The sequence below is a fragment of the Falco biarmicus genome, chromosome 13, assembly GCF_023638135.1.
Source record: "Falco biarmicus isolate bFalBia1 chromosome 13, bFalBia1.pri, whole genome shotgun sequence".
NCBI lineage: Eukaryota > Metazoa > Chordata > Aves > Falconiformes > Falconidae > Falco > Falco biarmicus.
This window is the reverse complement of record NC_079300.1, coordinates 5,058,392-5,073,765: the sequence shown is the minus strand read 5'-3', so window position 1 is coordinate 5,073,765 and position 15,374 is coordinate 5,058,392. Positions and strand designations below refer to the sequence as shown.

The window sequence follows — 15,374 nt, the reverse complement described above, 5'->3', positions numbered from 1 at the left end:
AGCCAACACACATTTGTTCCCATAGAATTCAAAAGACAAAACTATTGGCTGAGAAGAAACCCAATTATCCAAAAGTTTGTATTTATGACCTGTTTCAAGAGCTCCTCCCTTCTTTTCTCCTATTCTCTCTTACCTTTTAAATAACTTCTGTTCTTTTTGTATTTTGCACAACGAGGGAGGAAATAATTACATGCCTCTCTGGTGACAACTGGTACTTCTCCTCCTCTTGCAAATGGAAACAGCAACTAATTCCTCTGCTAATATTTACTTGTGGTATGTGCCATTCTCTTCTGTCAGTTTATTCTCAATAAACAGTTAGGAAATAAAAAGGATTATGTTGTTCCTTTAGACATTTATTTATGAATAGAACATTTTTAGACACTCAGAATTAAGGGTTTTATTACTTTGAGAAAAATCATTCCAGACCCCCTGAAGGGAGATACTGCAAAGCTTAGGTTAAAGTAGAACAACTACTTTGAGGGAGAAAAATATGTCCACACAAATGACATTACTATTCAATTATTTTACTTCAGTCACATACATAGCTATTCTACACTGACTAGTCTCAAATATTCATGCGATCAAATTTTATTGGAGGTCAATTGCAGAGTCACATGCAGGAGCATTCATAAAAGCAACATTTTAGAATCACATGTGGGAGAGTTCACACAAAGCCTAACACAGTTATAGAATAAAATCCACCAGGTTTAATTCATTTCATCAACTTTGATGAGACAGCATATCAGAGTCTATTTACTACTTTTACAGGAACAGGAAGAGATCACATTTTCCAGACGTAGCTCTTCAACGTTATAAATTATCATCAAGGTTTGCCATTTGCATTATTCAGAGCTGCACACATTCCACTTCTGTCTCATTGATCAAGTCAGTCTTTCAACTGTAAAAAAATTACGAATAATGGGTTTGCAGTTTTTTTGCTTTACAATTCACTAGAACAAGAAACAGTTGTTGACATGTACACAATTTTATTTTAAGGACACGGCAATCACAATGACAGAAATAGAACCATTACTTTAATACTGTAAGCTTTCCTCTGGAAACCGATTTGCACGCAGTTACATCTGAAAGCCTTTTAAACAATATCTTGGGGAAAAACACAGCAAACCTTAAATATATTAACTTCAAACTTTATGTGCTTATCTCCTCTTTTTGGCAGTTGGTGGCTGTTAAAGCTTTTCAAATTCATGGCCACTTATATTCATTGCTTCAGGGTGCATTACCCTTCCCATGAATAACACAGTACCTATGGAAAAAGCGGGAAGGGAAAGTGTCAGAACCAAAAGGAAAAGTTGAGGTTATAAAGCGATGAATACTGATAGTAAGTTCTAGAGCATATAATGCACAGTTTTTATAGGAACATGTCTCGGAGAACTTGGTAACTATGAAAGGCAATGGATCAACAGCCTTAGAGAAGAGGACCTCTTTGTATTCAGCACTGATACAGTACAGACAAGAACAGTGAATCTTCTGCATTTCAGTGCCCCTCTACTTATTCTAAAGGCTTGATTGAACCCCCCCACCCTGAAATCAACACAAAGGTTCACTTCCATTTCAATGGTTCTGATGAAGGCCCATGAAGTGCTGCCACTGATGTCAAGTGGTTATGACACAGTACTAGGCTGGGGGGCTCCAAAGGTAGCAGCTACCCTTAAATTGTGTGAATGCCTAATCAGAGCAATCTTCGTGATCACTTCTGACCCTCACATGCCTGTGCTGCTGGACAACATTCCTCACAGAGTTAAAAATGAGTCCCAGAAGCTCTGCACCAATCACTTAATGATTATTAATAGATAGATACTTGGAGTTTGCAGATTTACCTCACATAGAGCATGCAAACCAGAAGGAATTATCTATATGACTACTGCTCCCCTATGCTATTTAATCACCATTTACATCTTTCCCATTTTATACATTTCTATCTAACCTGCTTAAACACAAATCATGAGCTCTTAGGATATGCTTGAGAAGAACAACCATCACAGATCTTTTCCAAAAGGTTTCTAACCTTAGATTTCTAGATTAGTACTAAACTTTAGGCTTTAACTATAGCTGTTGGCAATTCCTCTTTCTACATGCAATAACAAAGCTTGTGCAACATTAAGAATGCCCCAAGGCTACCACGCTCTACTCTGTTCTGATTTAAACTTTTCTTTCTGGGGAGATTTTTGTATATTGAGTAGGGAAAAGGGCAGGTACCCTCCTCCCAGATACATTTTTGCCTAATTATATGTCTACAACAGCAAGGATACTCAACTTAGTTTTGGCCAAAACCCTAAGAGCTGTGAACATGCCTTGCACACAAGTGACCCTACCTAGCATTACTGCAATCAAAATTGTTTAATAAGCATTGATACCTATGATGGGGATCTCAAATAGAGAAAAAACCCATCAAACAGAACTTTACCAGAGTTTGCTTATAGAACATGTAAGGCATCACAACACAGAGACCCATATGATATTCTCTGGGTTCACGGTAGTATTTTGTCATCTAGACACTTCACATCATTATGACAAATTACAATTTTGAAACTAAGGAATTACTTAATCATTGCCTGTTTTGCTAATAAGTGCTGCTCTCATCCCTTGCCTGCCACCTAACACTTCAAGAGCACCGTAGAATTATTCATAGCTGTAATATCTGTCCATTATGCAAATCATTTGGTACCAGGAATATATCTCACTAGTCTTACTACAGCCAAGCTCTTACGGAATGCAATGATTATGGATATTCAGGGCAGTAACACTGCATTCTTTGAAGAAAAATGGTGAAGTTTTCTTCCCTGGGGATTTTAATCACATAATTGTGAGTATTTTTCAGGATTATATCAGGTTTTGGTGTCTTACTTGAAGCAACATTAACGGGGAAAAAAAGGTGAGTCTTTCAATATTAGGTATTTTAGGACAAATTATGGAAAATTCAGAGTACAAGGCCAGTTGATTGATCACAATATGCTATATTCTTTTGTATACTTGATTTACTGTGAAAAATGTGCACAAGTCTGCAATATTCTCACCTGTTCTTCTGTTTCTGACCAAAAAGAAAAAGGGATGGTCAACTATAACTTGGGGATACAGCACTGCCATTCTGCTAATAGCAATCATTCCTAAAGGGAAAAAAAAACATAGGCAACTTGTTAAATATCACTGCACATTCTCCTGCGCTTCATGAGAAATGTGAAGCTCACAAGCAGACAGTGAAGTCCCACATTCTCAGCACTAAGCATCAAGAAATAGCATGAAAAATCTAACCAAAAATGAAAGAGACCTACAGAATAATCGCATGCCTATTTATGCCTTTAGAATGATTAACAATGGAGAGTGGCACAATTTCTCAGGCTGAGGGAGCAGCTTATAAAATTTAAGATCCAGAACCTTATGAGGAGTTATGATTCCTGCTCACTTGTAGAAAGAAAATGCGTTATATTAGACAGCACTGCTGACCTGTTTTAAACAGCTCCAAGCCTGCAGCTGATAGTAAAAGGTAACCCTTAATAACTAAGGAACATGCAACAATGAAATGGGCTGATCTTACAGCTTTTAGCTTGAGTCCTTAAATAATGCAAAGGTTAAAAATAAAATTAGCTGGGAATTAGGCAGAATTTGGCTCTTTGTTATTTTTATTTTAAGATGTATGCATTTCTCCAGGACATTATTAAATAATAATATTTCCTGGTGTTTCATTTACATTTTCACTGCACTGCTAACGAAGACTCATGCATGACAGCAACCTCTGTCCATACTAATGTTACAATGCAACTCAGTTACTGATATTCATGAGAGAAGTAATTCTTCCTTTCCTCAAAGACTGGTACAAGTAGAGGCAATCAGAAATCACCTAAGACGCATATTGGCAACTAATGTAACTCCTTTTTAGGAAAAGCATGTGATAACCAAATAAACCAGCCACCTGGCCTCCTAGCATTAATATGAGCCAGCTATGTTTTCTCATTTAGCACTTTCCCGTCTTGCATTACTATATATGAACTTATTAAAATGCAATTGCAACAACTGAGAACTCCTTCTAATTATTCTGGATCAAATGCCTCTGACCATCTCAATGAGCAGATAAAAAGTTATGAATGCTGAATTCCCATGAAGAAAATACAAACTGTAGTTTGTAGTTTCCTAATAATCAGAAGCAAAATAAGGAAAAAGATTTTGCACAGGATGTTGAAAATTCTTTGTGAAACACATCATGTTAAAAAAATGCTAACATTTTTCACTTTCACAATTCTCTTCTGAAAAGCAGTATGCTTTGTGTTCATGCTATTTAGTTTTCCTGGCTGTACAGCAAGTCAGTTTTAAAAAATTAATTTACAAAGAGTAAGCAGACATCTGATTTTATTCTGCTTTTCTCTTTTTCTCTCAGGTACCTGAGGCAGCAGCAGCTTCCGATCCCTCCTCATTAACTTCTAGAAATGCCTTGTGAAATGCCTTCGCAAGGTAAAGTTCCTTGTTATCTGGAGAAGAAAAGGAAACATATTTCAAGTGGCTCAACAGTACTGAAGTATTAAAAAAATAAATATCAAAAAACAAACACTAGCAAAAACCCCATCACTATCACCCACCTTCTGTACCAAGTAGGGAAGGGAAAGGGCTTTGTACATAGCAGCTGCATTAAAATACCTTCTGCCAATACCTCTAATAGCACACTTACCTTGCTTAAATTTATAGCGTTCTCCTACACTATGCATGATATTAAAATAGCTCGGCACTGCCTAGAGCACTGGTATACCAGATCAAGTAAAAGACAGTCTTGTATTCCAGATTTTAAATGCAACTATTGGGAAAAAGGATTATGACATTATATGGCAAGTATTTCTACATAAAGAATTTTATTTCTGTGTTAGGTGCAATATCGACTTCCTCCAGGAAAATCAGGTATTTTCTTTCTCCTTGACACTATATTTAAAAGAAGCTCAACATAAATATTTATTACAAGAACCACCACGGAAATTGTTTTTCTCAGTCTTGTTTTCCATCCTTCTTTGCCAGTATTTTAATTTCGGTCCAAGCCTACCCCTGATTAAGTCAGTTTCATTACTTTTCTTCAGTGGCTAAATGATCAGACCTATCGGAATACTCAGCACCTTGCAGGAAGCAAGGCACGTAAGACCATTTAATCTGTTTGACTAAGTTTCATTGGTAAGACATAACAAGGATTAGATATACATTTATTGTAACTGCATAAAATACCCAGTAATGACAGAGCCCAACTGGCAGTTAAGAAAGGAATACAAGTTTTCTCAACAGGGAGATACACAACCGTGAAAAATCTAATCTAATCACCCCAGCAAGACAGATAGACCCTTTTGAATTTCTGATCCTTAACGAAACGTTCAACACCAAAACTCTAGCTGAAGGCTGACTAAGGAGGGAAAGCTTGGGACTATTAATCTAATTCTTGCCCATTTATTTTGGCTCTCACAACAACAGCCACTAGTCGTAGTACTAATGCAAGCCAAACCCACAACAGACAGCAGTTTAAAATGTCTCTCCCCAGTAGATCTCATACTACTCATGCTACATACACTCAGAACTGAAGTAGACCTCTTAGTTCAGCCGCTTAACTCAAATCTCACCAACAAAATCCTCAAATCACTCCCTTTGGGATCATGTGTAGTAAAATGTACTAGATTGCTAAATATTGTACTAGTTCTAGGCTTCAGTTCCAAGCTTTCAGTAATACTATCTTGAAAGCTAGGATAAAGTTTCTGTGTTACTTCAAAACATGGAACATGAACATCTACTTATATTGAACACTAAGCACAATTCTTACAGCTTTTGTCTCGTTAACTGTTAAGTGAAAGGCCACCTGAAAACACAGCGTGCTTGCATTCCAACACTAATATCACCTTTAAGCCTCAAGCATTACCCATAGAAAATAAACCACAAGCTAACTAAATATTAATATCAAGTGTTAAATAGTCATCCCCTAAAGCTTCCATTCCATTATGGACCCATTAAAACTCAGGTTTTCAAAAATGTTTTAAAACAAACACTGGATGTGCAAGAACATTTACACAGGTGATAATGGATAGATACCCAAGGCAAAAAGGGTGACTGACCCATGCACTTCTGGAATTCTTGTTGTGCATGTCTCAGGCTACGTGCGTACTGCCTTTGTAAACATGTCAGTTAACAGGATTCTTGGTAAGTTTATTGGTCAATTCTGCAAGTTTTACCTTTCATGCAGCTGTATTTTGCTATCTTTGCTTGAGTCCATTTCAAAGCTCTACTAAGCATTTGAGCTATATGGCACAAAGCAAAAGAAAACAGTAACTTTGCAGCATTTACAGAAAAATGCTGGCTTGGAGCTCTTTATCTTAAATTCTGTCGTGGTGGGTTTTTTTTAATGTTTAATAACAAACAAAGAAATGCCCACTTAGCCTAATCATGTATTTCAATCACATTTTTTTTTTATTACAGCGCTTAAGTCTGCTCCTGTGACCTGTAATATTCACAGCAATAGTCTGTATTTTCATCATGAATGCTTTCTTTTGCATAGTGTGGGTGTTGTTTATGGTACTCCCAACATACCTTTCTGGTCAGAACACTTAGCCCCTCAGAAGACTGGTCTCCGCTTGATGAGCTTATAGACGACCCTAATTCAGACAGCATGAACACTGCTAACATTTACCTTCAGGTACATCAGGTATAGTATTAGGCCTACTTGTAAGTATATTCAGGGTCTGAGTATTAAAAAAACCTCAGCAATATTTTGTTGACAGGAATAAAAGAAGTGCCACTGAAGCTGAGACCAGCACATCCAATTAGTCTAGCACACTGTGAGACTATAACTCACATAATACTATAATAATAACTATAATATTGTTGTGGCTTCAGAAGATACAAGAAGCCTTACAGATGAAAACTACAGCACAACTTACAAGAGAAACACATCCTCTCACCCAGCATGTGCCTTATAACCTAAACCAAGTTTCTAATCCACAGAATATAGAATGCCTTTATTCAATGCAGTACAGACAGTTTTGATTGCTTTGAAGCAATTCTTTTTTTTTTAATCCTACCAAACTCATGACCTTAAGGAATATCCAGCAAACATCTCTGTGGTTAAGTCTTCCATAAAAGAAGTACTTTCTATTTGGTTTCAATTTGTTGCCTTTCACTTCACTGGATATCTTTGTCCTTGGTTGGTGAAAAGAACAATTCCAGATCCCAATTTACTTTCTCTAGACTCCTCTCTTTCTATTGCCACTGTCACATCCCTCTCATTCATTTCTCCCTGAAGTGAATTAACCTATTTTCATAGGGAAGCATAATGTTGTCACTGAACGTTCAGGTAGTCTCCTCTTTGCCCTGTTTTGTGATTGTGAAGTCACTGACTGCAGTACTTCAATATCTTACAGATCTTGGCATTATTATACATATTTCCTTTATGGCTTTCACTGTGGATAAGGTGGGGCTTACCTAGGTATCTACTACCACGTCATTTTTCTCTAGTAGCTTCTTTGATTCAGAGTTTTTTAAGAACCAGAATGATTTGTTAGCATCTCAGAAGAGTCCCATGGAGATCTGGTATCAGAGTTTAAGTTTTCTGCAGCACCCTAGCCTAGAAACCCATTAATGTGTGGGAGCAATCTGAAGCTTACTTCTAATGTACATGACTCCGTTAGCATCACACTTCATTTGTCATTACACTCCATATGCTTGCAAACTCCTACTCATAGCTGCCAAATGGTTGCTCTGCAAGTCTCATTACAAAAAAACATGCAGGTTTATTGGCTTTTCTAGGTTAGGTCGTCCCAGAAAAATTGTACCTGCATCAGTCAAGACTTTGAAGAGCTTTTTATTAGACTGATGCTCTTCTAACTACTTTATATTGTGAAAGTAAGTCATTAAGACCATTTCACTGCTCACTGAAATGCTGGTCACTTTGAGGTTAAAAGTAGTTGCCATGTAAGGCATTGTACAACAGTAAGATATATCATAATTTTAAGAGAAGGGGAATTTTAGTGTTGAGATTAGTTCAAGGGTAAATCCTAAGTGGTATTGAAATACTCAAGTAGCAAGTTTACACACTGTGTAAATTACAAAATCCCAAATACCAGAAGTTTTTTCAAGATTATTTGGAACAGCTGATGGAATCAGAGATGCAAGTAAGACATGTCAACATGTAACTAGGCAGCCAAATAAGAATGTTGTCCTACTCACCTGTATAAATTCACAAAGAACTTAATTTCTGCAAGAGAGTAAAATTTAAAATGTACATCTAGATTACTGTCTTCTCTTTGGTTGCTCACAATCCATAGAAGCAAAAGCTGACTCGTCTACTTCCATTTTTCAGATTGAGTGCAAAACCCAAAAGAATTCTAAATATTGAAAAATAAGTCTGTAATCCTGCAATTTGATTTATATCCACTAAACCCACATAGAATTTAACTGAACTCAACAATCTGTGCTGGATCTGACTACAGGATTAGGGCTGCTGTTGAAATTGCAGGCGGCTTTGCTTGTCAATAATCCAAAAGCAAGAGCAACAGGAGAGGGGGAGAAGAGTATTTTTAAACGCAACAGAATTTCTCAAAAGTCTCTTTAGATTTCTTTTATGATTTGAATCTTCCTAAATTAAGAGTCCAGACAAACACTGTATTCAAGTATCTGTATTTAAGGTTCCATGAAGTACCAAATTTTCCAGAGGGCTGACACTGAGATGCATGTAAACTTGTGGCTTCAACTTCCCTGTTACCTGACATACTGTTCAGGAATTTGTAACAGCATGCTTTTCAATTTTTTCTTCATTATTTTCTTTTTCCCTTCCTCCTCCCTCCCCATTTTACATTGTGAAAATTAGAAATAGGAAACATTCTGTATTTTCATTACTTGGAATTTCATCTCCACAGCATCAACAGCAGGGTTTTCATTAAACGCATTACTTCAAAAACATTTTCTTATTCTAAATTTATGAATGACCTTTTCATCACCTGGTGGCACATGGCCTTTTAAGTGAAAAGCAAGACTGTTACAGTAAAACTCATGAATTCTCTCTATACACTGCTCTACAGAACACACAAATTCCTCTTTAAATGGCAGAGGAGTTAATTCAGTCATGCAAAACATGGCATTTTGATTTTGTACAGTACAACTGTCAAAAATATAAAATTTTACACAAATCATTAGTCTAATGGATTAAAATGCAAGCACGTTCCATTCTTTCTGCTAACCTCTTGACTGCAGAATTAGTTCCTGATATATAGGTGATTTTTACATGGAATTAAAATAAGAACCAAGCACTGCCTTTGTGATTCAATCTCCCCTGTGTATTTTCCATTCTCCTTAGTTCCATTCTCAAGTAAATACTTTTTTGTATATAGACTAGAATTTATTGGACAGCTTACTCTTCTTCGAGGTGGCTGAGAAACTGAAGGTGTTTTTCTTCAGAAAAATAGTATTTCTTTAAAGAAGGAATTTTCATTTATTTAAATTCTTTTCACATTAGCTAACTCCAGCTTTTCCCACAAATTCACTAAAGAAGTGAAAGCTGCAAAACATCGGAAAAAGCTATGTGATACACTATAAACAATATTTCAAACTTAGTAAAAGGCAAAAGATATGAAAATCACAAACCTGCTGTAAATTTTAAGAGGAAGATGGGCCTTCATCACCACTATTCTGAATAAGACACACAGGTGTGGTCACTTCCTGAGACCGACAATTAAGAACCGGTACTTCCCACCAGCTAAGGACCTATCTGGCTGATTAAGCAGTAACCCACAAAGCAAAAAAAAAAAAACAAAAACCAAAAACCACCACCACAACGAAGAGAGAGCAGTATATAAGCATAAACTACAAGAATAATGACAGCAGTCTCACACTGGCCCATGCTCCTAGATAGAGAGCAACTGGGTTTGCCAAAATTCAGGTCTAGACAGACAATGCTAAATTACTGCTTGTGTGGCTACTTTTGTTATGCAAAAATGAAGCAACTTCTCAGGCAAAGATTACTCTACCTTTTGTGCCACTTCTGTATCTTTTAGGAGGTATTTTATCTAACTTCCACCTGAATTTCTAAATGTGTTGGATATTTCAACTGCTGAAGAGTTGGCAACACAGTGAAATAGCAAGCAGTGTATGTGACTAAATTGCTTTTATCTCAGAACTCTTTCCTGTGCTGCTTCTATACAGCGGGTATCTGGGGAGATGACTAATTGTACAACAGCTTAATGCTCTTAATGCTGTGAACAAATAGCCTCTGGAGATAAAAGATGACAACCCCCTTGTTGGGCCAATCCCACTTCCCATCAAGGCACTGAAGCCATATATTGCTCTAATGTGGATCTGCCTCTTGCATAGTATTACAATTCCTCTACATTTCTAATGAGATCCAGTTCTGAAATACTCCGTGAACTTCCCCGTGTCGACTGTCCTCAACCCACACACCCCCCCTGATGGATTTCTTCCCTGCCTCAACTGCTCCTGCTGTGAGCACACAAATCCATTATGCAAAAATCACAAAGGATCAAAAAATTGCTAGCAGGTTTCGTTTTTTTCCCCTCCATAAAATCACTTTGAAGAGCTCGTTGATTATCTTCAGGTGAGTTCACTACTTCCTCATATTGCTCCAGAGACAGCACAAGAACTTCTTACCAGACATCGCAGTGAGGTCAGCACTACTGCTGAACAGCTCTGTAATTCCGAGACCTCTCCAGACATCTTTCAGATCAATTTCCTGTTCTACAGTGAACCTGGAGAATGTAATAGAAAATTACAAAAAACCCACATGTAAGGAATACTTACGGTTATTAGAAGGTTAAAATTTCTAGGTAACGACAACAGAAACATCAAGATAAATAATGTAAAGTAGGAGATTAGGTTCTAGTAGTATAGTATAGTGACACCCTCTACAGAAATGCTTACAATTTAGTTTAGTCTCACAGCTTGATTATCTTTTTTTTGAATGCAGAAGCAATCAAAAATATGCTAATGGTATTGTACAGTCCCCAACCATAAAACCTCAGTGCAACATTATGCAGTAGCTAATGTAAATGCTTACTTTTCTTATACAACAGGTTTACTATAAAAACTAAATTTAATTGTAAACATACTAGAATAGAATATCAAATGAGGCAAAGGGCAGCATAAACTTTACAGACAGCTGCTGCCAAAGGAGGAGTAGGAAAGTAAGAGAGATACTCCATTCTTATTTAGACCGTATAAGCAAAGACCAGCAGTTATGAAAGTGCCTATAAAGCGTTTCTGACTCAGCTGCTAATTACTCTGGTGGCAAAATTTTAATTGGGTTTTGATTATGAGTGAAGAATGGGGAAAACAAATAGTTGTTAGCACAAATGCACATGTGAGTATAACCTGGCAGGATTTCAGGGGTAGCTTGCAAACCCATGTCCTATGCTATGCTACAGTGCTGGAAGGTCAAATTGAGATTTATCCCGAGGGCAAGATTCTGGACAAAAGACTGTTCCATTTACAAAGACTGCTTTTCCAACATTTTAGAAATTATGCCTAGTGTCAGCAAGACAAAAAAAGACTCAAGTTCTTTTATGTATGGCCAGAAACAGACTGGACAACTAGAAGAACAAAAAAATATGTCATAATATTAATAAAGATGATGACAGCAGCCCCAACCGGAAAATACTAGAAGTCTATAGACAAACACAAACCACTGATCATAAATGTCTGTTATAGATGAGTTACAGGTTCTCTGTAGAATGATCAAATAAGTTATCAGTGATTTACGTTATGCTGACAGTGACTGGCTCTAACTATACAACACAAAATCTATAGTACCTAAGCCAGTGTTACAGTTTCTCCAGGAAACCATTCAGTCAGAAACAACTCTGCAATTACACTGCAGTCCTTAGTGACAGGTCTTCCCTGTGCTAGAACCAAATAAAATATGCTTCTGTGCAGTTTCCTTTTTCAGGATTAAGCTTCCTCAGCTACATGGAAGAACATGTTTTTTTCAGGAGAAAGCATAGCCCAGGAATCTGAGCAGAGAACAGCTGATGAAGAGCCAAGATGTGTGATACCTCGATACGTACAAACCTTGGCAACTTGAAAAAGAATAATCTGGCCATTAAAAGACAACTGGATAGGAGTCAAGTGAATCTTCCTCACTTCCAACATTTACACAAAATGAAAAAAAATCCATACATGATCTACGTTCATAATGAACTTTGAAAAGCCATCAGAATCCAAAAATCTATGATGGAATAGGTATTAGTCACACACAGAGAAGAATTTTATGCAAGTTAAAATAAGATTCAGAGATAGTTTAAGATCAATAAATCACATTGCAAGTGTTCATGTACCCTGTCCAGATGAATTCCAGGATATGCCTGAAATAAAAGCACACGAACTGATACTTGTGATTTTATTGTTATGGCAGCTCTCAAAAAATTCACAAGAGATCAACAAAGATTTATGTAGTGGAAGAAGCTGCTTATGGTGTTTTGACAAAATCTGCATCAGTCAGTGTAGCAGCATTTGTTAAAAATAAATAAAGAAGTATTACCTTAATGAATGAGATGTAGGTACACAGATTACCTGAAAACAGCCAGTAAGATTTTAGGAAATGGAAATGTCCTGTTAGCTTTCTTGTCCTCTTAGAAAGCTGTGAACACTCACACTGGTCAAAAACTACAAGAGGCAGTGAGCTTGCAAGACCTTATGCAGAATTTCAGCTTTAAGCCAAGAGAAAAACCTACAAGTTGCCCATTCATTCAAATTTCCCTGGCTTCTAGGCTCCAAAACTACAGACCAATTTTACTCTCACTACACACTTGTAAAGTATGACAGATCTATTTTAGAAACTTCAGTAAAAACCCTAACAAAGATTAATTGAAATTTGATTCCTAATGCTAGTTACACAGTACAGAGGTCCTATCTGTGCACATAGAATAAATCCAGAAACATTTCATTCTATATTAAAACTATAACATTTTGAAAAACACATTCAACTGTACCTACTTTACAAATAAAAAAGGTACATAAATGTTAAAATGCTTTTTATAAAAATTTCAGCGTGGTGTATTTTTCCCTTTCTGGCTTTTATTTCACCACAGTTAGTATTGAATGTATCAAGCTCTCAAGACAATTCAGCTATTAACTAGCAATGTCAAACTAGTAAGGAATATCAGGATAGGACAGGATAGCAAGAAAAGTTAGCATGAAAAGTAAAATTTGATGTCACAAATAAGGAAACTGCAATAAAGCATTTATTTCCAAATTCAGAGAATCATTATAAAATATCAATGGAAATCAGGTGGGTTTAAGTCTCTGGACCACTACACAGAAGAAATACTTATCTGCTAAGCAATGAATTGTGATCCAGAAAGAAAGCATGACAAAAGATGCTTTCGCATACTTTGCAAGGAGAAGGTTTGGAAGATTTTTTTGGGGAAAAAAAAGCGCACACACACAAAAAAAACCCAACCCATCCCAAAAACCAACCAGCCCAACCAATAAAGCCTCAGCTAAATATGCATCTGAAAAAAAGAAAATGCAAACAAGAGTATTGATAATATTGTTACAAAATACTTCCATGAAGGACAGTAGCAGTCACTCAACTACTACACAGAGGCTATATCCCCTGACTGAACCCCCTGGGAAAGGCAAATACTAAGCAGGTGGATGAGTAAAGATCTCTACAATATCTACAGAAGCGAGTTCCTGTTTATTATGACAAATAAACCCCATCACATCAGCTGTATAAATACCAAATTACCTCTGTACAAAAATAAAACTTATTACTTCCCTTTTTCCCTCTTAGTTTTGTCATACTGTAAAAACCCCACTCTAAAGTACTATTCAAAATAGTATCTTCCCTCTTTTCTCACATAGCCTGAACAGCAGTGAGTGTTACAGACAAGCTATTAATAATATTTCACATGTTTTAGCTGACATCAGAATCAGCTTCTTTTGAAAAATAATAGGGCTGCTTTGCACTTTGAAATTTAATTTCAAGCTATGCAATCAGACATAAACATTAGGTATGAGTTATCCACAGTCATACTTGGATCTCTTTGCATTCTTTATAGACACTGATGCAGGAATTCAAAATCAAAGCTGACAACCTAGAACACAGAAGGGACAGTCAATCTCATTTCCCTAGCCAGGTACTTGCTGTACCTCTAGACTTTGGAAATGCCAAGTGACACGATACTAGCACTGACACATGGTTATTTACAGCATTTGTTGCATATAATGAACCAGATGGTCACTTTTTTTTCCACAACCTTTCAGGTGCTTCGGATGGTAAAAGTACTATGAAAATCAATTTCAATACTTCAGTATCAGGAGTCATGGAATTAATGCATCTGGAAGCACTAAAAACCACAAAGGGAAGCCCGAGAAACAACCACTGAAGAAAAGATGAGGCATTTTCACCATAGGACCAGAACAGAAAGACCAGTATGCTGAATTGAGAGGAAAGCTTCTGTACTTAAGCAGTCCTAGAAGGTTCACCAACACACATGTTCATGGATATATGCTTCCAACACTGAGCAGAAAAGTATTAATAAGGGATAACGACTGTTTACCAGTTGTTAGCCAAAGTCAAGGAGAAGTGAAGATGTATATATTTATTTACCTATAGTTATTTTTACAATGTTCTTTTGTAAAATCTTTCTACCTCCTACATGTAAAATGTAGTCCAAATAGCTGAACAAATATACTTCCCTTGATTTCCCCATCTTTGGAGCTCTCCCACATGAAATGAAGAACAGAATGAGATGCTTAGGAAGTAAAAGTAGATTTAGAAACTAACAAACAGTTCTCTGGAGAGTTTGACTGAGAACGATGTTGTTTACGTGAAATTTAAAATTTATACCAGCATTAAACTGATGCATTTATGACATCAAAAGACTCCTTAGTTATGCATCTGAACTTTTTGGGTTTGTATAGAGCATTAACATACCATATCAGGCCATCTTTCTTCTATTTTACAGACTTTCAAGACAGAAAAAAGGATGGCTTCATCTTTTATGATGCTGCCCAACCCTTCTGAAATGCTGAATTTTCTGTGAAGTCCTTAGATGCTCAGGATCCACAGAATCAAGAAGCATTAGGGTACGCTTTTCCAGTTACACAACAGAAGTGAACTAGATCCTAGTGTGATTCAGCCCAAAGGCTATAATTTCAAAAATTACTCTGAGTTTTGAATGAGCAAAAGCAAGGAATTCCAGTTTTTCAGATTGGTTCCAACATATTAAATTCTGCAGAACAAAAAGCAAACAAAGGAATGGCTCCATTCCTTAAAATCAACAATATTCTTGCTTAGAGGACAGGTCCTCCAGACCTGAATCACTATTTTAACCTAGCAAGCAGCCTACAATACAAAGCTGCCAGCTGATAGCAATTCCTGCATTTCGGCT

The 15,374-nt window shown here is 36.7% G+C and overlaps 1 protein-coding gene across 4 annotated transcripts in view; it reads right to left on the bottom strand.

The window, feature by feature from the left end:
- Positions 1-508: 508 nt before the first annotated feature.
- Positions 509-15,374, bottom strand: part of SERPINI1 (serpin family I member 1) — a 50,799-nt gene continuing 35,933 nt past the window's right edge. For all 4 annotated transcript variants that reach the window (XM_056358249.1, XM_056358250.1, XM_056358248.1 and 1 more), the window contains exons 6-9: positions 10,630-10,727; positions 4,395-4,481; positions 3,036-3,125; positions 509-1,264 (exon numbers count right to left, since the gene is read on the bottom strand). In XM_056358249.1, coding sequence (XP_056214224.1) covers positions 1,188-1,264; positions 3,036-3,125; positions 4,395-4,481; positions 10,630-10,727 — 352 coding nt within the window. In that variant the 3' untranslated portion in view covers positions 509-1,187. The remainder of the gene's footprint in view (positions 1,265-3,035; positions 3,126-4,394; positions 4,482-10,629; positions 10,728-15,374) is intronic.